Source organism: Suncus etruscus, chromosome 13 (assembly GCF_024139225.1).
Source record: "Suncus etruscus isolate mSunEtr1 chromosome 13, mSunEtr1.pri.cur, whole genome shotgun sequence".
In the NCBI taxonomy this organism is placed as follows: domain Eukaryota; kingdom Metazoa; phylum Chordata; class Mammalia; order Eulipotyphla; family Soricidae; genus Suncus; species Suncus etruscus.
The window spans coordinates 39,815,215-39,838,310 of NC_064860.1; the positions used below are offsets into that span (position 1 = coordinate 39,815,215).

The following is a 23,096-nucleotide window of genomic DNA, read 5'->3' on the forward strand; positions in this document are numbered from 1 at the left end:
ATTTCTTTTAGAATTAAGGGAACTATTTTAAACCAAAGATGGACCTTTCTTTGACATTTAATCTCCTTAATTTTTTATTTAGCACATATCCAAAATAATTGTTACTGATTTTTTTTTTTTTGGGCCACACCCGTTTGATGCTCAGGGGTTACTCCTGGCTATGTGCTCAGAAATCGCCCCTGGCTTGGGGGGACCATATGGGACGCCGGGGGATCGAACCGCGGTCCGTTCCTTGGCTAGCGCTTGTAAGGCAGACACCTTACCTCTAGCGCCACCTTCCCGGCCCCAGTTACTGATTTTTATCTGCATCTTAGAGAACTGGTTTTTATGTAGGTCAGAATATCAGGTTCTTTATATCCTGTCTTTTCTACATGTGTTTTGTGCTGTATTTAAAATTAACTTATTAGTATAAGAATCTGATCTGTTAAGGGTGATTAATATGTCTCTCTTCCTTGAATTGTTGAAACTATATATCTAGCTTCTAACTGATATATAATTTATTTTGTAAAACATAAGATATTGGGTTTTTTGAGTGTAACAGTTTATACCCATATGCTTGTGACAGACTCACGTATCAAAGTCCTAGGAAAATCTAATAGGCCAGTCATGCAAGAACCTTTGAACAAATTTTTAATGATACTCTGATTCTGAAAAATGAGTGATATTGTAGCTGGTTCTCTGAGTAATATTAAAGAATAGATAGACTGAACTTTATAAGGTGTGGTTTTTGGCTTTTTGCCATCTGATTTTATGACAGCGTTTTCTACTATCTATAAAATGATGGTATTTCAATTTCTTAAGATCTCAGAATCAAATGAAGATAGTGCTTGTTAGTGTTCTAAGTCCTGAGATAAAAACTCAAAGTTTTTCTTAAGGCAGGGGTCTCAAATTCAATTTACCTGGGGGCCGCAGGAGGCAAAGTCGGGGTGATCCTTGAGTACAAAGTCAGTAGTAAGCCTTGAACATTGGGGGCTGTGATACAAACAACTAAAACAAAACAAAACAAAAAAAAAAAAAGATTCCTCTAGGGCAGGGCCACAAAATGTTGTACAGGGGGCCACAAATGGGCTTTGGGCTGCGAGTTTGAGACCCCTGGGATTTCCATTATTGTCAACATAATCATGTGACTAAGAGTACCTTTTACTTCTTAATTTCTGTTTTAATAGAGTGGTAGAAATAGAGATCTTGCCGACCTACTTTATTATGTAATGATGTACTACTATTTTTCTGCCTGTGTTTAGATGAGCTGTATTTTAGGATTGAAATTTGATTAAGATTATTTACATTTTAAAAAAGAGATGATTTATATTCATCAAGGAACTTCAATTTTTATTCAGATAATTATAATTAATAGTTGCTAAGTTTTCCTTTTGTCTAATATTTAACCAGCCTTTTCCTCAGATCTGCCTCCTTTTAAAAAAATATTTTTAGTGATCTATTGTGTGGTTTACAATACTATTAATGGGTTTTCATGCACATAATTCCAACATTATACCCATCAATAGAGTACCCCTCCTTTTCCCAAGAACCCAAGAAGCCTCCTTCCCCCAAGGAACCCAAGACCCCCCCTTCTTAACGTTCCCTTTCCAGTTGTATGGAACAGTTTTACCATTGTTTTGTTTTTTGCTTTTATTTATATATCTTAACCACTGTAATTTTTTTAGACAATAATGTTAATAGACTGTACTGCTTGTTTTCCTCTACCCTGTCTGTTTCCCCTTCCATTTCACACTCTACCGTCTTATAGGGATATCTCTGTTTAGTATAGAAAGGATGTAGTGAAATTTTAGTAAAGATAGTATATTTTATCTACATTTAATGTATATTCTTTCATGCCTTACAAATATCACTTAATAGCATTCTTTTCAAATGAATCCTAAAACAAGGTCTGTAGATTATGTAGTTTTGGAATTTATACATGATATTGTTTATTTTTACCTTTTAATGTGTGTGTGTTTTGGTGCCTTTCACTCATTTTAAAGGGCTACAGGGGAAGAACCAAAAGTGAAGGCTTACCTACCAACAGGCAAACAATTTTTGGTCACCAAAAATGGTAAGAATAATATATAAGAACATATTCGTAAATTTTGCACTGCATCTACCTCCATGCTATCTCTCTGGCCCTGCATTACATATTTTTTGTTTTGGTTTGGTTTTTGGTTTTTGGACCACACCTGGTGGCGCTCTAGGGTTACTCCTGGCTATCTGCTCAGAAATCGCTCCTGGCAGGCACGGGGACCATATGGGACGCCGGGACTCGAACCAACCACCTTAGGTCCTGGGTCGGCTGCTTGCAAGGCAAACGCCGCTGTGCTATCTCTTCGGCCCCTGCATTATATATTTTTGAAAATAACTTTAGCCCCCCAAAAATACCTTAGCCCTTACTCATCTTAATTTAATCGTTTTTGGTTTGGGGGCCACATGTTTTCACATTCATTGTTTTAAGTTGGCTTTATAGTCATAATCCTTTTAGATGCTTTGTTTAATATTCTTTAAACTTAAATTTTTATAACAGGTAAGGTAATACTTCTAATGACAAATTTTGTTATTAAAGAATTGTGAATGGGCACAAAATAATTTTTGAAGCATGTGGTGTCTTATTTATTAAATTAATTTGAAAACAAACTCAGTTTGTTCTATTTTGCCACATAAAAATACCTTGATTTATGTTCTTGTTTGCTCATTATAACAAAGTGAAGGTTTCTGTAAAACATTAGTTTATTCTTTCAGGTAACATATTTTATAAGTTATAGTTTGTTTTAAAAATCTGAAGATTAATAATAGTTTGTTTACCCTAAAACATAATTCTTTAATGTTAATTTGAGTTTTAGAATAATATAAATGATGCCTGTAATTGAAATATTTGCTATATGAAAAAAATGGTGATATGTTGTACAGGAGAGTAAAATTTAGAAATTTAGTGAATTTGGTTCTTTAACTCCTATGAATAGTTTAGACAAATATGAATTCATGTCATTTTTATCATTGCAAATCAGACGTTGCCTCTTCCATCTCTGAAAAAAGACGTGACACCTCAGTGATTTGAAAGTCTAATCATTAAAATGAGATTTTACTTATTAATCAGAAATTTAAAAAGTCCTCTGCATTTTAACCTATTTTGTTTCACAGATCATCAAAATAAAACATACAAAAAAAAAAACATTTGTTTTCCACTAGTAAAAGAAAATAATAAGGAAATCCTATCCTAATAAGAAAAAAAAATTGTAGTCAAGTAATATTTTAGTTATAGAAATAGAAACCCTGTTTTCTAGTAATAGAAATTTTCTAGAAATATTTAAAAAAAATTTAAAACTTCTAACAATAGATACCCTATTTTATGGAATGAATAATCTTTTTTATTTCTAATAAGAAAAGAACCTGCCATTAACTGTATTTGTATTTTTAATAGTGCCATGCTATAAACGGTGCAAACAGATGGAATATTCTGATGAATTGGAAGCAATCATCGAAGAGGATGATGGTGATGGGGGATGGGTAGATACTTACCATAACACAGGTATGAGACTAGATTGGTATAAAGGTAACAATAGAAGATATGTACATAGGGCGGTTCTATTCTAGTAGGCTTTAGAAAAGAAAGATAAATGAGGTAAAAAGAAAAGCTGTTCTTGGAATATGCTAAATTTTTATGTTACTGTTATTTCAGGACATAATTGAAAGTATCCATATTTTCTTTATTTCTTAAAAATGGAAAGCAAGGGCCCAGAGTATAGATAGCACAACGGTGTTTGCCTTGCAAGCAGCCGATCCAGGACCTAAGGTGGTTGGTTCGAATCCCGGTGTCCCATATGGTCCCCCATGCATGCCAGGAGCTATTTCTGAGCAAACAGCCAGAAGTAACCCCTGAGCACCACCGGGTGTGGCCCAAAAACCAAAAAAAAAAAAAAAAATGGAAAGCAAATAAAAATACTGAATATGCAGTATTCTAATACTTTTCTTTAAAAATTTCATACTTGTATTTTATTCCATTTCAGAATAAGAAAGTTTAGGAAAGAATCTATGGCATCCTCATTTCTTTTACTGAGACCTGACATTTGTAAGTCAGGTTAAGAATTGTTGAGAGATGGGGCCGGAGCAGTGGCACAGCAGTAGAGTATTTGTCTTGCATGCTGCTGACCTAGGACGGACCGTGGTTTGATCTCCAGCAGCCCATATGGTCCCCCAAGCAGGGATCGATTTCTCAGCACATAGCTAGGAGTAACCCCTGAGTGTCATCGGTTGTGGCCCGAAAACCAAAAAAAAGGAATTGTTGAAAGACTTCTAAACAGATTGTAAGAACTCAAGGGATCTATGAAAAGATTTGTTGAGGGGCCAGAGCAATAGCACAGCGGTAGGGCGTTTGCCTTGTACGTGGCTGACACCGGACAGATCTGGGTTTGACCCCTGGTGTCCCAGATGGTCCTCCATGCCTACCAGGAGCGACTTCTGAGCATAGAGCCAAGAGTAATACCTGAGTGCTGCCAGGTATGACCCAAAAAAACCAAAAATATTTGTTGATAAATCTTTATTATCATAGTATCTGATTTAGAAATTGTTCAAAACATTTTTATTTAAAGTATTGACTCAAGGGCTGAAGAGATAGCACAGCAATAGGGTGTTTGCCTGGCACACGGCCAATCGAGGATTGATGGTGGTTCAAATACCGGCATCCCATAAACATTCTCTCATGCTTGCCAGGAGCAATTTCTGAGCACAGAGTTAGGAGTACCCCTGAGTGCTGCTGAGTGCAACCCAAAAAACAAAAATAACAAAAAATGTTAAAGTATTGACTCAAGCTTTTTATAACTATATAAATTATTTAGATTTCTCTTAAGTCTTGAAAACCTATTTTTGCAGTTGTATTTGCTTAGTTTTGGAAATGCATATTTTTTTTAATGCTTCTCTAACCAATTACTAATTTTGGGGGGGGGGGTCTTCCCTGTGGACAGTATTTGGCCAATCAGATTGACTGGTTCAGTGCTAAAAACTATGGCATTACTGCATTTCTTGGCCCCTATGGTAATGTGGGCCATTATGGTCATCTCAATAAAATTATCTGGGGTTCCATGCATTACTTGGTACCTAACTGGGGTTAGCTGTGTGGTAGGGCAATTGCCTTAAACCTTGTACTATCGCTCTTACCCTCAATTTGGTTTTGATGAATAAAATATATTTTAATTTATATGTGCATATATTATATAGATATGTAGATATTTAGTCTCCTGTAATTGTTGAAATATATATATGCTTCCCAAGCAGTGCTCACTAGGTTGAGAGGCCCCTCTTAATTAGTTGACTGGTAGTCAGTGTAGGACTGAACAATCTAGGTCTAGGAATTGAACCCATGTTGGCTAATTCAAGGCATGCAACCTCTTCTAAGGTGATATAACATCTTCTAACTTCAAATTTAGAATACTAAAACGAGATATTTTGTCTTATATTTTTGGTCATACCTGGTAGCTCTCTGCACTCAGAAATCACTCCTAGCAGGTTCCAGGGACCATATGGAATGCCAGGAATTAGACGGGATTCTGTCTGGGGTTGGATTCATGCAAAGCAAACACCCTACCACTGTGCTATTGCTCCAGCCCCAGGTTTTTGTCTCGTAAGTTCAGGAGACTGGTAGTAGAGTAAGATTTTTGAAAGCACATTAACATTTTGTGCTGGTTAATTCTAGCATTTTTATCATTGCAGATTGATTAGCAGTTTTATCTGGACAATGCCAATAAAAACTGATTACCAAAGAGTAGATACTTTGCACCATATTTTACATTTAGGGATTATTTTCTTTAATATTTTCTGTAATTATTGAACTATCTCATTGATAACACAATTATTAGGCATATTTATCTTTATTTATCTGACCAGTGCTGCAATCTTCTAATGCTGCCTTCATTAAGCAAAATAGGTGGGGTATTTTTTGTTATTGTTTTCTTTTTCTGGTGTTTGGGCCACACCCAAAAAGAGGTTATTCCTGGCTCTGTGCTCAAAAATTGCTCCTGCCAGGCTCGGGGACCACATGGGATGCAGGGAATTGAAACCGGGTCTCTCCCAGGTCAGCCACGTGCTAGGCAAATGCCCTGCCACTGTGCTATCACTCTGGCCCCTAAGCAAAATGGTTTTGAGGCAATTACTTAAGGAGATATTGTGGACAACGTATTGAGCTACAAGTCTGCATATATGCATGTAAATCCCAGTTCCCTCCCTTTGAGACTGATACACTTTATATTTCTTCAGTGTCTTTACTTAGATGAATTCATATGGAAAAATCATCTCATGGTATAAATTTGTAGATTAAAATAGTAAAATTAGTTCATTCAAGTAAAGGTATTACTACCTTTGAATGACATAAACTTCTGAAGGTAAATAGCTTGTGAATATAACCAATAATTGTTGAGAAAATGTCAGTGCAGGCTTAAATAAATTGAGTCTCATAAGTTTAATATATCCACTTTTTAGGAATATAATTAGCTATTTATACATGAAATAAATAAGGTAAATAAGGACTAATAGAGAGTAGAATAATTTATGGTGAAATATTTAATTGAAATGTTTCTTGACTTCAATTTTTTGTTTTGAGGTACTTTTTATATTATTTTTAATTATTAATTAGAAAAAAACTCACTAAAATGTCTCCTCATTTCAGCGATATTGTGGTAATTTAGAAAAATGTATTATATATTGCTTGAATCAATAAGTGGGGCTGTTTATAATTTAATTTTAGTTATCTGTTGAATTTTATTCAGGTGTTACAGGAATCACTGAGACTGTTAAAGAGATTACATTGGAAAGCAAGGTACTAGTTGATTAGTAATATTTCTAATGATTTATTTGCCTATATGAATATTACTCATCTTTTTGTATTCTACCCATTATTTTCAAGCTCAATGACTCTACCTACCTGTTATTTCTTATCATTTCTCTTTATAAGTTTACCTAACTCTTCTCTTTCTTAATCTGTTATGTATTAAAAATATCTCAAGGCCCGGAGAGATAGCACAGCGGCGTTTGCCTTGCAAGCAGCCGATACAGGACCAAAGGTGATTGGTTCAAATCCCGGTGTCCCATATGGTCCCCCGTGCCTGCCAGGAGCTATTTCTGAGCAGACAGCCAGGAGTAACCCCTGAGCATCGCCAGGTGTGGCCCAAAAACAAAAAAAAAAAAATCTCAAAGTTGTACCTAATAGAAACACTTTTTCCTAAGGGAGAAAATTTCTTAGCCAGTTTAATTAAATGACTTTGTTATTGTTAGTATAAATTACAGATAAGCAGGATGTGTGATAAACCATGATACCCTCATGATGGCATAGTTACTTGGGTTCTTGCTTTGAAGGACTCAAAATGACAGATATTCAGAACATCAGCAACCACATGCACTGGTCTTATTGAGGTAGTGGAATGGATAGTTAAAATATTAAAGAGCGGGGGGGCCGGGCGGTGGCGCTGGAAGTAAGGTGCCTGCCTTGCCTGCGCTAGCCTAGGACGGACCGCGGTTCGATCCCCCGGTGTCCCATATGGTCCCCCAAGAAGCCAGGAGCAACTTCTGAGGGCATAGCCAGGAGTAACCCCTGAGCGTCACAGGGTGTGGCCCAAAAACCAAAAAAAAAAAAAAATATTAAAGAGCAAAACAATAAATTCAGTCACTTCTATGAAACAAAGACACCGGCAAATTATCCCTTTGGAAACAGTCAGGTGTGCCTTATACAACATGTTAAAGCTGATGGCATGTAATAAACTGCAACAATTTCAATACATTTAAAAAACTGGCATTTGGTTGAGGTTTTACTAATTTTTATTTTGGGGCCATACCCTGTGGTGCTCAGGGCTTACTTCTGGCTCTGTGTTCAGAAATCACTCCTGGCAGGGCTGGGAACCATATGGTATGTCAATGCCAGGAATTGAAATATAGTCAGCACTGTCCAAGTGGAATGCTTTTCATGTTGTATTATTGCTCTGGTTCTGAGGGATAACTACTCTTGATTGAGCCAGATAGATGTCTTAATTTGTTTTAAATAAAATTCTTTAATTTCTCATTATATATATCTTACACACATAGGATATTTGTGTGCATACATAGAAAATCTGTACTTAGAAAATACTGTACTTATTCAAATATTGTACTATTAAAGAATGTATTTTGACTTAGTTATTTTAGCTTGTTTAAATAGATGCAAATAAATAACCTAAACTTACCCCCTAAAAATGTATGTCACCTAAGATTAGACTCAGTAAGTTATGGTTTCACTTGTTTAATTGCTCTTTTGTTTTGTTTGAGTCACACCTTCCATTATTCAGGGCTTGCTTCTGATTCTGTGCTCAGGGATCACTCCTGGTGTGGCTCCAGGAACAATAAATGCTATTGGGAATTGAATCTGAGCCTGCCATATGCAAGGCAAACAAACAAACACACTACCACTATATCTTTCCAGCCTTTTGGACATTAGGTCGTTTCATTTAAAAACTGCTACACACCACTTCAAAACCCATCCCACTTGAGACTCTGTGCATCTTGGATAGAGGCTTTTGTGACCTAGTAAGCAGCAGAAATGAAAAAAAAAAAAAAACCTGCATCTATGTTTCAGGTACTCCTAGCATCTGCATATGCTACCTCCAAGCTTCTCCCTGGTTCATTCTGCCTTGCCCAGTCTGAAAGAGGTTTTGTGGCCCTAATGGAGGCAGGACAGAGAAAACATCTGAACACTTTTCCGCATAGCTGCATGATCACTACACTGCAACAATACTATTTAACAAAATATCTAAGCATACCTTCTGTGGTAATGAAGTTACCAGGTTCTTCTAGACATCTGCACACTCAGCTATAAAGAAGGAACACTCTAGACATAAGCAGCAGCATTAAACAACACATCTAATCTAACCCTTTGTCAAGCTTACATGTCATGTCTAAGACATTGGGAATACTTAAGAATCTTGTTGGGGCCGGCAAGGTGGCGCTAGAGGTAAGGTGTCTGCCTTGCAAGCGCTAGCCAAGGAAGGACCGCGGTTCGATCCCCAGGGCATCCCATATGGTCCCCCCCAAGCCAGGGGCAATTTCTGAGCGTTTAGCCAGGAGTAACCCCTGAGCATCAAACGGGTGTGGCCGAAAAACCAAAAAAAAAAAATTTTTTTTTAATACCAACAGAAGACAACAAAACCCCAAATGAGTCTTTTTCTCTTTTTTCTTTTCTTTTTTTTTTTTTTTTGGATTTGGTTTTGGTTTTGGTTTTGGGATGATGGGAATTAAATTACTATCAGTCCTAGGTCAGCCACAAGTAAGGCAAATGCTGTGCCCTACCACTGCTATCTCTCTGTGCCCCCCTTCCCAGGTGAATCTTTAATGCTACTAAACCTCTACAATTTGCTGAAGAAGCCTAAGGAGAACAATCATAATGATACTTAAGAACAAATGAAAGATACAGTCTGAATTGAAGTATTGATCTATAAATGTAGTAGGAAGCCTTAAAAACTATGGATGAAGCCAAAAAGCAAATAAGTATGTGTAGATAATATATTTGTATATACATATATATATTTGTATATACATATATATGTATACATACATATATATGTATATAACGAATATACTAAAGAAGATGAAATAGAAGAGTTTTAAAAAAATAAGTACATAAGGGCCAAGAAAAATAATTTCAGAGCCATAGGAATCAAGGAGAAGAAAGGAAAACATAAAAGAAAGACTAGTATGGGCCCGGAGAGATAGCACAGCGGTGTTTGCCTTGCAAGCAGCCGATCCAGGACCAGAGGTGGTTGGTTCGAATCCCGGTGTCCCATATGGTCCCCCGTGCCTGCCAGGAGCTATTTCTGAGCAGACAGCCAGGAGTAACCCCTGAGCACCCCCGGGTGTGGCCCAAAAACAAACAAAAAAAAAGAATAGTAGAATCAATAATTGGAAGAATTTTCCTAATCTGAAAAGGGAAATGGGATCACAGATAAAGGAGGCTCAAAGAATACCAACCAGCACAAAACAAAACTATGCTAAGTGGGGCCAGAGAGATAGCACAGCTGTACAGCATTTACTTTGCATGCAGCCGATCCAGGACAGATGGTTCAAATTCTGGCATCCCATGTGGTACCCTGTGCCTACCAGGAGTGATTTCTGAGTGCAGAATCATATGGATCATATGGAATGCCAAGAATTGAACCCTTGGTCAGTCTGGTGCAAGACAAGCACACTACCTGACCCTAATGTTTGTTTTTAGAGCCATAACCTTTTGGAACTTGGAGCCTTGTGGTGCAAGGAATCAAACTAGGCCTTTCACATTCAAAATATGAGCTAAGCCCTTTTGAGATGCCCCCCCCATTCCCAGCAATTAAAAACTACTTTGTTGGCAAAGCTACTTTTCTGTTTCTTTGATAACATATTTAAATATATTTATAAATTTATAGTAATGTTAATGTTTATGCTGAATTTTAGGGTTTTTATTACAGTAATTAACACATTTGAAATTGTTTTTTAAATGGGGTTTATATATCTGCTGGAATAAGAGTTTCATTAAGAATAAGAATTATGGGGCCGGGAAGGTGGCGCTAGAGGTAAGGTGTCTGCCTTGCAAGCGCTAGCCAAGGATCAAGACCGCGGTTCGATCCCCTGGCGTCCCATATGGTCCCCCAAGCCAGGGGCGATTTCTGAGCGCATGGCCAGGAGTAACCCCTGAGCGTCAAATGGGTGTGGCCCAAAAAACAAAAAACAAAAAACAACAAAAAAAAAACAAAAAACAAAAAAAACAACAAGAATAAGAATTATTTATTTTCACAATTTTTAATATATTGCTGGCACATGAATTCTTAGAAATGGAACTATTGAGTAATTTATAATGTAATTAATTTCAAAGGATAGTATGCAACACCAAGATTGCTCAGCATTATCAGAAGAAGAGGAAGAGGAAGGAGAAGCTGCAGATATGGAAGGTATTTGTGTTTTGGATTTTCTTTAATTAAAATACAATTACTGACTTTGGGAAACTTATGATTCATGTGGATTCAGAATTTTACTCCATGGAGTTAAATTAAAATTTAGAAATTTTAGTAGCCAGGGGAGATTTTTTGTGTGTGTTTAAATTTAAATGTAATTTATGGATAGCTTTTCTACAGTTGGGTACTACTACTTCTTTGCTGAGAATACAGACTTTTCAGCAGTTTTTCTATTTATAAATATCAGCCATAACTTTGAATACTAAGTGTAGTTTTAATATAAATTCTTGGGTTGGGACTAGAGCTCTGTAGTAGGTCAGTTACCTTGCATGTGTTAGCACTGGGTTTAGTTCTCTCTCTCCCTCCCTCCCTCCCTCCTTCCCTCCCTCTCTCTCTCTCTCTTTCTCTCTCTCTCTCTCTCTCTCACACACACACACACACACACATATTCTTTGGTTTGTTTTTTTGGGGGGGGGCACACTCAGCAGTGTTCAATGGTTACTCGTGGCTGTTCACTGAGGAATCACTCCTGACAGCGCGAGGAAGACCATATAGGGTGTTGGGGATCAAACATAGGTTGGACACGTGCAAGCCAAATACCTATCTCTATACAACTCCACATACATCCTTTTTTTGTTTTGTTTTATTTTTTGGCCACACCCAGTGACACTCAGGGTTTAATCCTGGCTACGCGCTCAGAAATCACTCCTGGCTTGGGGACCATACGGGACACCAGGGATCCATCCAGGTCTGTCCTGGTTTTAATTTTATTTTTTTCTATTCATTATTTGATTTTTAGGCCACACCCAGCAGCACTCAGGGGCTACTCTTGGCTCTGCATTCAGAAATTGCCCCTGGCAGGCTGGAGGCCCATATAGGATGCTGGAAATAGAACCAGGTCCCACCCGGGTTGGCTGCATGCAAGGCAAACACTCTACCACTGTGCTATCTCTCTGGCTCCAATCTAACAATTCTTAATAAGACCTCTTTGTATTATGTAGCACTTTTTCACTATTCCTTGAGATTCTTGAAAAGCCCTGTTAAACCCTTTATTATGTTCACTATTAAGGGAAGTTGAAACCCACTAAAGCTTTAAAACAAAATAACACAAGTCTTTTAAGTGTATGATGATTCAAAGCTTTATATTCTATCAGCATAGTAAAAACACACAAAACATAGTTGACAGCCTATATGTTACTTTCCCTTGGATAGTTAAAGAATTGATCTATATGGAATTTTGATGAATTTGTTAGTTGTTTTAATGTAAGAGGTTATTTCTATTCTTTATTTGATAAATATTGAACAAAATGGCATCTATATACTAGATACTGTTCTTGATGCTAGAAATAGTATTAGATATGATCTCATGGAACTGGTAATATAATTTGGGGAGATAATAAAAGGAAAAAAGGCATCAAAGGGGGGCCAGTGAGGTGGCACTAGAGGTAAGGTGTCTGCTTTGCAAGCACTAGCCAAGGAAGGACCACGGTTTTATCCCCCGGTGTCCCATATGGTCCCCCCAAGCCAGGGGCGATTTCTGAGTGCTTAGCCAGGAGTAACCCCTGAGCATCAAACGGTTGTGCCCCCCCCCCAAAAAAAAAGGCATCAAAGGTTGTTAGGTGGCATGAATAGTGTCATAATTTTATTTTTATGGTATAATTTTATTATTATTTTATGAAAAAAAATTATTGAAACTTAATTAGATCTGGGGAGAGAAAAAGGAGAAGTACATGTAGAGAGCATAGGCTCCTCAGAGTGGAAATAAGCAAACAAAAACATCCAGACAAACAAAAAACAAATAAGCAAAGAGCAGGTTTGAGGAATAACATAGGATTGAAGAGCAAGCCAATGATGTCACAATTTTAAGTAGGTTAGCTAAGAAAAAGCTCAAGTTAATCTCTATTTTCAATAAAGCCTGGCACAAAGTGAGCAAACAAGCCATTCAGATATCTGAGGAAAGATAAAAGAGTTGGGTGGAAGCAATGTGGGTACAGTGACTGAAGTCAGAGTCTGAAAGATAAATCATGAGGCTTCTGGTTCAGAATGAAAGAAGCTCACCAGTGAAAGCTAAGTAGAGAAGCAAATTGGAATGAAATTTAGCATTTTAGCATTAGCACTATAACTGCATTGTTCGGAGTACACTGATGATGGGAATGGAGGTCAAGGAAGTAAGTGGATAGCTACAGAAGAGAAGGTCCAAAAGCAGCCTATGGTTGCTGCAAAGTTTAAAATGAACAAAAAGTTTGAAATGACAAGAAAAACCAGCGTAGATCAGATTGTGGGGAAACCCAGAGGGCAGATTCCTTAAAAAGTTGTTGCAAAGATGAAGGAAAAGGAACCACTGAATACTTTATTTTTCTTTTTAAATTCAAAAAACTCCAACAACCTGATTAAAAAAATTCTTAACTTTTTTACTTTACCAAGTTATATAAATTTTGGAAGAACACACCTTTAAATGTATATAAGCCTCAGTATACCCAATGAAAGTTTTTAATGCTGTTCCCATTCTCAGGTTGATTTTTTCTAATTTTCTCCCACATCTCCTCCATCCCAAAGTCTAAAAGTTTTTGTTTCAATTTATTGATTTGCTTTCATTAGTTATATTTTATATATAAGAAAAACTACCTAGTAATTTTCTTTCTGATTTATTTTATTTAGCAAATGAGTTAATGAATATGTTTTATCATTTATCTAAATAACCTATAAAGTCTCTCTGAACTCTACAATAATTTATGTCAGTTACTATATATAAATATATATATAAATGCTATCATAAATGTAGCACAGATTGAGTTATAGGCATACTAGCTGTCAGGTAAATTGCTGCTTTGGAAGTACAGAATTTGTTCACTTATATCTGTTCAAATAGATTCAGTCATAAAACAAAAGTAAAAGGTAGTTTTTGAATACTTTAAGTATTCCCACAATTTGGTTTCAGAAATCACCTTGCATTTAATATCTTTTTACTTTTTATAACAGAATATGAAGAGAGTGGACTTTTGGAAACAGATGAGGTTTGTAATTAATATTTTAAACATTTAATACATAAATTTGGATTCACATGAATACCTTGGACTTTCAAATAAGTGTTTTTGGTTTATATATTACATTCTTGTTTTGAGTTTAAAGTTTTATCTCTTTTGGAAAAAAGACAGGATGGAAAAGCAATAGATTTTCTAAATCTGTATATGTGGGGTTTTTGGGGTTTTTTTTTTCGTTGTTGTTGTTGTTGTTGTTGTTGGTTTCGGGCCACATCAGGCTACAGTATTCAGGGGTTACTCCTGGCTCTGCTCAGAAATCACTCTCGGCAAGCTTGGAAATTGGAAGATCATATAGGATGCTGGGGATTGAATCCTTGTTGGCCACATACAAGACAAATGCCCTGTCCACTATGTTATCGCTCCAGCTCCTATAATTATTTCATATTTATATTTTATGTAATACAAATATTTATATTTATATAAATATGTATTGCTTATTTTAATGATATTAAACCTTTTCTCTATTATTACCAGGCTACTCTTGACACAAGGAAAATAGTAGAGTCTTGTAAAACCAAAACTGAGACTGGAGGTGAAGATGCTATTTTGCAAACCAGAACTTATGACCTTTACATCACTTATGATAAATATTACCAGACACCCCGACTATGGTTGTTTGGCTATGATGAGGTAAAAGCAGAAACATCTTTAATGGAGTCGTTGAAATTTTTTCTTCATTAGCTCTGTGGGTGTATGTTGTTTTGTAAGTTTTAGAGATCGTTTGTTTTACTACTTTATGAATAACACTGATTTTTATGTGAAACTAAGAATTCTCATGACAGCAACTAATAAGAATTAGCAGAAACCATAGAAAATTCTTTATCTTTAAATCTCTTTAAGTTTATTGCTACCAAGTGCCAGGGAAATGAAAACTTGATTTGTTGTATTTTCTTTGGGATTACATTTATTAGCTATATATGAACTTGTGCATTTGTGGAATGATTGTGCCACATGAATTTGCTTTCTTGGTTTTTCACTTAATTGAATATTAAAGGTTACTAAAATCATTCATTTAATTTGTTATTCTGGTAACTAAATAGCGACCAAAAATAAACTCATAAAATGAAAATTATAAATTGTTTAAATAGCCATGGAAAAATGTTTAAGAATCTCTAGTGCTTTAAGTGGTTGCTAATGCACAACTTTATACACATTTTTTTCTCTCCCCTTTTTGCTATAAATGAAATAATTCTCCAAACTAACCTGGTCGCTTTAGATAGTCTAATTTTTAATGGTAAAGTTTTTAATTTTAGGGGCCGGGCGGTGGCGCTAAAGGTAAGGTGCCTGCCTTGCCTGCGCTAGCCTTGGACGGACCGCGGTTCGATCCCCCGGTGTCCCATATGGTCCCCCAAGCCAGGAGCAACTTCTGAGCACATAGCCAGGAGTAACCCCTGAGCATTACCGGGTGTGGCCCAAAAATCAAAAAAAAAAAAAAAAGTTTTTAATTTTAAATTGAGGCCTAAGAAGTTCTTAAGCAATAATTTAAAAGCATTTTTTCTGGTTTCAGCAACGACAGCCTTTAACAGTTGAGCACATGTATGAAGATATTAGTCAAGATCATGTGAAGAAAACAGTGACTATTGAAAATCACCCTCATCTACCACCACCTCCTATGTGTTCAGTTCACCCATGCAGGTTTGTGAAAGGGGAGGAGAAAAAGAAGCGGGGAGAGAGAGAAAATGAGAATGAAAATGTGTGTGTGCCCATGCGTTTATTGTTTGGGATTTTTTAAGCAGTTTTCTCAAAAAATAATTTCCTTATAAACAGGTAAAATTCTTTATTTCTGAAAATGTCTGTATGCTTAAAAGGAAAAAACAATTTTTTGTATTTAGTTCAAGATCTTTCTGATGTTAAGCTTCTGAGAATAGTTTGGAAGAATCTTTTTAGGATTGAAAAATATTCTTCATTAAGACGTTTTACTCTGTTGACTTTATCACTATATGAATGTGGAATTTGAAGTTAGCATTGTCCTTTTTTTAAATGACCTATTTTTTTCTCTTTTTGGTTAGTGAAGGAGCAATATGTGCTGTATTTCTGAGCTCCTTTATTAGTCAGAGGTTTTCAGTCCTATCCAATCAATTATATTTTATTTGAATTTTCTATGTATCATTTTCATTTCAGATGTTAAATATAATTTCTTTATATATTTATTGCTAATAGTAAATTTTCACAAATCACTGGGGCATTCCGGTATTTCATTGACTAGATGTAGCATCCCAATTTTTGTTTGTTTGTTTGTATTTTTATATATATATATTTTATTTAAACACCTTGATTACATACATGATTGTGTTTGGGTTTCAGTCATGTAAAGAACACCACCCATCACCAGTGCAACATTCCCATCACCAATGTTGCATCCCAATTTTTTAAAAATGTTTTAACATTTTCTTTTAATTGTGCAATTTCTTTTTGCCCAACATCTGTCACATAGGATGTCTACTTCATTTTTAAGCCTATTAACATTAAAAATTTTAATATCATGTTTCATCCCAAGCATCTCATGGTACCCAAGATCTGGGAAAACAGCCCAAATAGAGCTGTAAATGACCCCTCGTCCCCATCATTGCCAAACCAGATATAAATTTAAAAACGTTAGTACTGTTAACTGCAAAAGGTGATTCAGTATTATTGGTATCAAATTATCTGACTTTTAAGCTTTATTTCTGGATTTTGTTTTTTTTTGAACTTTGAGAATGATTCTGTTACTTTAGATTTAGAATGATAGTATTTACCAAACCAAAGCATGTATCTTTCTTCATCATGCTTAAATTTTACTCAGTTGGGAAAAGGAGATTAACTAGTACATAATGTTAAACATCTTAATGATTATATTATGGAATGAGATGTAAATAAGTACATAAAACAAAAACAAGCTGTTCTATTAAATGAGACTGCAAGGACATTTTAGTTCTTGCATGGTACCTCACCTTAAATTGTACTTTTAGAAATTAGGGATCTGGTTCAATAATAGATAATATGCTGAATATGTATGTGAAGTCCTAGCTCAGTTCTCAGAAACCCATCCCAATAGGATTTCAGATAGTTGGTGCTAATATATGTACTTTCATCTTCTAACTTGGCTACCTCTGTCATAAAGGTTATATTCGGTACTTAAATAAAGATATGTATATGTATACCCTCATACAAATAAGGGTGTCATTTTTTTACATTGTGCTTTTCTCAATATATATGCAGGCAATTGCTTTGATAATCATTCTTTTATATAACACAGGAACTATCTAATTTGGCCATGAAAAAATTATTTATAGGATAAAAATGTCAAATAGGTATCTTCTTTACATTAGGACAAAAAAGAATTAGCTGACTTTATTATAATTCGGGTTTCTTTTTGGGGGAGGGGTGAGCCACACCCAGTGGCACTCAGCAGTTACTCCTGGCTGTGCACTCAAAAATTACTCCTGGCAGGCTCTGGAGACCATATGGGATCCTGGGGATCAAACCCGGATCCATCCCCGGTCAGCTGCGTGCAAAGCAAATGCCCTACTACTGTGCTGTCACTCCAGCCCCATAATTTAGTTTTATTTTTTGTTTTGTTTTGTTTTTAAATTTGATTGATTGATTGATTGATTTTTTTGGCCACACCCAGCAGCACCTTAGGGTCACTCCTGGCTCTACACTCAGAAATCGCCCCTGGCAGGCAGAGGGACCATATGGGATGCCTGGAGTCAAACTGGTCAGCTGCATGCAAGGCAAACGCCCCACCTCTGTGCTATCTCTCTGTCTCCCCCCCCCCCAAATTCAGTTTTAACCTGTTCTCAGCCCAGTGTACTTTGTTCACTATTAACTATGGCTGAGTTTTTTGTTGTTTATGCTCACACCCAGAAGTACTCAATGCTTACTCCTGACTGCTCAAGGATTACTCTTGGTGTACTCACGTATTTGGTGCTAGGGAGTGAAATGATTTATGTGTATGCAAGGAAAGTATCTTACCCCTATAGTATCTCAGTTCCTGGCTTTTTTTTGTTTGGTTTTGGTTTTTGGGTCACACCTGGCAGTGCTCAGGGCTTACTCCTGGCTCTCTGCTCAGAATTCAAACCACCGACCTGCTTGCAAAGCAAACACCTTACTTCTGTGCTACATCTCCGACCCACTGGCTTTTTTTTTTTTTTAATAAAATCATAACTCATGGTGCTCAGAAGCCATAATGGTACAGAGGATCAATCTCAGAGTCTTACATGCTAATAAATATGTGTTCTAAAACATGACCTATTTTTGTGATCCCATGAAATTCTATTTTTTGTTTTTTGTTGTTTTGGGGGGTCACACTCTGCAATGCTTAGGACTTACTCCTGCCTCTGTGTTCAGGTGTGTCCTGAACACCAGGTGTCCTGGTGTGGCTCAGGAAACTATAATGGGGGTGCCATTATTGAACTTGAACTTGGATCTGCCACATGCAAGGTCTCTCCACTGCTTCATGAAATTTGAAATTTTTACATAATCTGATGATTTCTCAGAGCAGAAGCTCTGCAGTTTCCTCTAACATACTGTTTCTTTTCAGTGTCTTTCCTTCATAGTTTCACCCTCATAGAATCATTAATCAGTAGTATCCTGATCCTTTGTGACTATTGTAACTTTTAAAAATTAACATATACACCCTGCCTTCTCAACAGGATTTTACAATATAGCTCTTTAAGTTACATATTTAACATGTGGTATATTTTGACTTTACAAACAAGCATTGCTTTTCCTTTTCCGTAATAGATCTGTGCTAATATAACTAATTTTTGCTTTCAGGCATGCTGAGGTGATGAAGAAAATCATTGAGACTGTTGCAGAAGGAGGTGGAGAACTTGGCGTCCATATGTATCCTTACTTTTGCTTATTATTCCTGGCAAATTGGCTCCTAAGGATGTTTTACCTTTAACTTGATGCCTTAGTACTACAGTATAACTTATTAGCTATAGTATTCATGTAGCTGAAAATTATGTCAGTATAATAATAGCTTGATTTATTTTAGCCCCTGATAATCTAAAAATCTTAACAAAAGACTTCAATGCATTAAAAACTGTTACATTGTGATATCTGTGCTTTGTTCACTTAGCACACCAGTCAGGCCTTTTTACAAAGCCCCAAGATCAATATGTAATTAAGGTTGCAGTTTACCAGATGCTTTTGTTTGTCACAGTTGCCAGGGCTAAGATTTGTGAATACTAAACTTGTTTTTGATGAAAAAGAAGCTCAGTGGACAAGGAACTATTCATCTTGATGATATAATGTGAATATCTTTCCACTAAGTATATTCCCAACTTAAGTTATTTAAATAAGCTTTCTTTTACTTGATGAGAATGCACATTTTTAGTAACATGTTAAATTTCAGAATTTTATTAAAACCGCCAATATAGCAGCCGATCAATGCAAATAAATATACTGCTCATCAGTATCAGTCCTTTGTTGTGGACTCCCATTTTTTTCTAATTTCAATATTTTTGTTTTCTTTATTCTGCCTCATTTTTAAAACAATTTTCATTTAAATTAAAGCTGATGATATGGGGCTGGAGCAATAGCACAGTGGTAGGGCATTTGCCTTGCACGTGGGCTGACCCAGAACAGACCTGTGTTCAATCTTTGGCGTCCCATATGGTCCCCCAAACCAGGAGCAATTTTTGAGCACATAGCCAGGAGGAATCCCTGTTTGCTGCCAGGTGTGACTAAAACAAACAAAAAAATTAAAGCTGATGTGACCATTTTAAACTTGTTTAAACATGACTAGTTTTTTTATTATGTAAATATAATTGCGTTTATTTGAACCTATACTCAAGGGTTTTTTCCAAAGATGATGTATGTTAGTGAGTGATAGATACAGAATGTCTAACGTTTAGATAGATTATGAATTTATTTAAATACTTAAGATTTATTATATATTTTTAAGAAATTATTGCATGATAAAATGGGTAATAGTTAAATCTTAAAACTGTACCAATGAATTTTCCTTAACTAAAGATTTTTAGGTATCTTTTAATTTTTTTGAAATTTGTACAAGCTGTCATTCCAACGATAGAATATGACTACACAAGACACTTCACAATGTAACAAAGAGCATAGAACTCTTCTTAATGATTAGATCTGATTTTTAAAGAATTAACTCATAGATGTTACTATTGACCATATTCACCGATATGTAAAATTTCTCTTATAAAGGATCTTGCAAGTTATGCATTAAATAAAAATTCCACTACCAGCCTTATTTGTTTAATAAAAAATGAGTGTAAAGAGACTGTTTTTCTCTCTTTTGTCAAAAGTTTATATTGTATTTTCCCTGAATAACCCTTTTAGAGAAGTTTCCATGTTAAATGAGTAGTTTAGTTCATGTTTACAGAGAAGGAAGGAAGTAGAACAGAGTGAGAATACTGTATATTTGACTTAACTTCCCTATTTTTCCTCTTTGTTTCTCTTGTTTTCCCTGCATACCCTCTCAAGTCTCCTCTCCAATATGTGAACTATGGGTACACATTGACTTTTTTATGCATATGTGTAATCAGTTTTCACTACTCCATTTGTTGAAGTAGTCTTTCCTTACTATACTTCATGCCCCTATCAGTTTTATTTAGGATTGTTTCCATATAATCAAGGGTTTATCTTTAGATTCAGAATTTCATTTTATTGATCTCAGTGAGAGTCTGCCATTATTTCTTTTTTTTAATATTAATATCTTTACTTAAACACCTTGATTACAAATGATTGTAGTGGTCTTTTTGGCCCCAGGAAAAGCTCTACTCAGTCACAGTTGTCAAAATTATTCTTTTGTAATTAGAGATCCTGGCTTTTGCATAGATCCTAGGACAGAGCGTCTTCTGATTTCATCTCACCAGTTAGGTGGTGAGATAGGGCAGCCTGCTCTTAGATCCCATTGTTGCTCTTTCCTCATTGTTAGGGTGTCATACAAACCTACCCTGGAGCAATTTTGGCCCAGAGTGGTATTAGGGCCTCTCCTGAGAGGAGCTTGTTTCCAGGTGCTGGTGCAGGGAACTGCCAGTTATAAGGTTGGGATTTGGGGATCGGGGTTGGACAGTTGATGTACGATCAATTTAGGTATAAGTCCCGATGACAGACGTTCAGGGTGGAAGGCACCCCTGCATTATAAACGTATGGGTTCTTATCCCTAGTAGATAAGAACTTGTTTGTATAAATAAGATTTCCTCATTTTAGTGTGCCTATGTAAAAAAGAACTGTGCCATATTATTTGGTGTATTTGTGGGTAAAAATAACATGATCTTCAGTTTGCTGTACAGACTTGGTAACAGCAACAACTTGCTTTCAGGGCAGGGTTCCCTGCATTGCCACCTAATGGTGAAATGAAACCAGAAGATTTCCACATAGGATCTGTACAAGAATTAGGATCTCTAACTACAGAAACCTGACAGCAACAATCATGACTGAACTTTTACTGGGACCACAAAAAAAGACTGAGGTTAGATAACTTAGTATGCCTGGAGCCTGTAAATGGTCTTATGGCAGAATGCTTCATGTGGTGGGTCTCCCTGTTTTCAAGCCAAAGGTTTTTCCTTTGTATTTTCCCCATCTTTTGCTGTGTCTATGGGGGAGGTGGGGTGGAGAGAACCAGCCACACATATGCCTTTATTTCTTTTATTCTTTTTTTTTTAAATAGGGACTCCCACTTTTTTTTTTTTTTTTTAGTTTTTGGGTCACACCCAGCAGTGCTCAGGGGTTACTCCTGGCTCTATGATCAGAAATCGCCCCCAGCAGTCTCGGGGGACCATATGGGATGCCGGGATTTTAACCACCGATCTTCTGCATGCAAGGCAAACACCTTACCTCCATGCTTCTCTCCAGCCCCAGCTTCCACCTTTTTTAATAGAACCTTTGGACATGGATTACTTGGTTCTACCACATATTTATGCATTTTTTTATAAAACTAAAAAGAAAGGAAAAAAAAAGTCTGGAGGCCAGTTGCCAAATAGTCTCAGATGCATTGGTGGGGGAAAAAAATAAGGACAGAACTAAATATCCAAGCCAAAGTCAACAGCAGTAGAATCAATAGACCTAAACTTTAATGATCTAAACTTTTTTTGGGGGGGAGGGGGGAGCACACCCGTTAAAGCTCAGGGGTTAATCCTGGCTATGTGCTCAGAAATCGCTCCTGGCTCAGGGGATCAAATCTAGGTCCATTCTAGGAGTTTCAGGTGCTTGAAAGGTAAATGCCCTACCGCTGTGCTATAACTCTGGCCCAATGATCTAAACTTAAATGGGCCTGTTATACTGGCAGGCAGGGGACAAAGGGTGATAGTATAGGATGTGCTCTGGGTCCATTGGTGGTGGGAGATTGACAATGATAGTAAGAATGGCCCTGACGGGGCCGGAGAGATATCATGGAGGTAAGGTGTTTGCCCTTCATGCAGGAGGTCATCGGTTCGAATCCCGGCGCCCCATATGGTCCCCCGTGCCTGCCAGGAGCAATTTCTGAGCATGGAGCCAGGAGTAACCCCTGAGCACTGCCGCATGTGACCCAAAAACCACAAAAAAAAAGAATGGCCCTGATTAACTGTATATCTGAAATTTAATTATAATAATAATATATATAATAAATATAATAATATATAATAAATAATATAATTAATAACTATATCACAATGGTTTCAATAAAATAAAATTTACAAAATAAAGAAAAAACATTGTTATTATTTTATGTAGAGTCTAGATATTTGTAAATTTTGTCTTTGTTTCTTTGTCATCTTTTTATTTTGCTAATACAAGTAGTGTTTTGTATTGTTAATTCACGTAGTTTCCTTACCTTTTTTAAGTTTGCCACTTAATACTTCTTGCAAAGCTGATTTAATGGCCAACAGTAAACTTCTTTAGTTGTTTTTTGTCCATACATTTTGTAACATTTGAATTTGAATGACTTTTACATGCAAACTTCTTGGTCTGTAGAGTTTCTTTTTATCTGTTTTGAGTTTTATGGGTACTCCTGTGTGCTAAATTATTTCTTATCTTGCTGTTCTCAGCATCCTGTTTCTGTCCTTAGTCATTTTAATTACATTTTGTTCTATTTTGGACTTATTTGTAAAAAGAGTATCTTGGATCTGGGTATTTGACTGGGAAAGATCTCTGCTATAATTTTTCTTTTATTTTTTCCTTTTATTTTTTT

At 36.2% G+C, this 23,096-nt stretch overlaps 1 protein-coding gene across 1 annotated transcript in view; it reads left to right on the plus strand.

Annotated features, from left to right (window-relative positions):
* The window catches only part of ATG3 (autophagy related 3), a 29,062-nt gene extending 8,858 nt beyond the window's left edge, over window positions 1-20,204 (plus strand). The window contains exons 4-12 of the mRNA XM_049785799.1: window positions 1,983-2,053; window positions 3,410-3,517; window positions 6,747-6,796; window positions 10,847-10,922; window positions 13,905-13,939; window positions 14,441-14,596; window positions 15,474-15,601; window positions 18,725-18,793; window positions 19,939-20,204. Of these exons, the coding sequence (XP_049641756.1) occupies window positions 1,983-2,053; window positions 3,410-3,517; window positions 6,747-6,796; window positions 10,847-10,922; window positions 13,905-13,939; window positions 14,441-14,596; window positions 15,474-15,601; window positions 18,725-18,793; window positions 19,939-20,020 (775 nt within the window). The 3' untranslated portion in view covers window positions 20,021-20,204. The remainder of the gene's footprint in view (window positions 1-1,982; window positions 2,054-3,409; window positions 3,518-6,746; window positions 6,797-10,846; window positions 10,923-13,904; window positions 13,940-14,440; window positions 14,597-15,473; window positions 15,602-18,724; window positions 18,794-19,938) is intronic.
* Window positions 20,205-23,096: the final 2,892 nt, after the last annotated feature.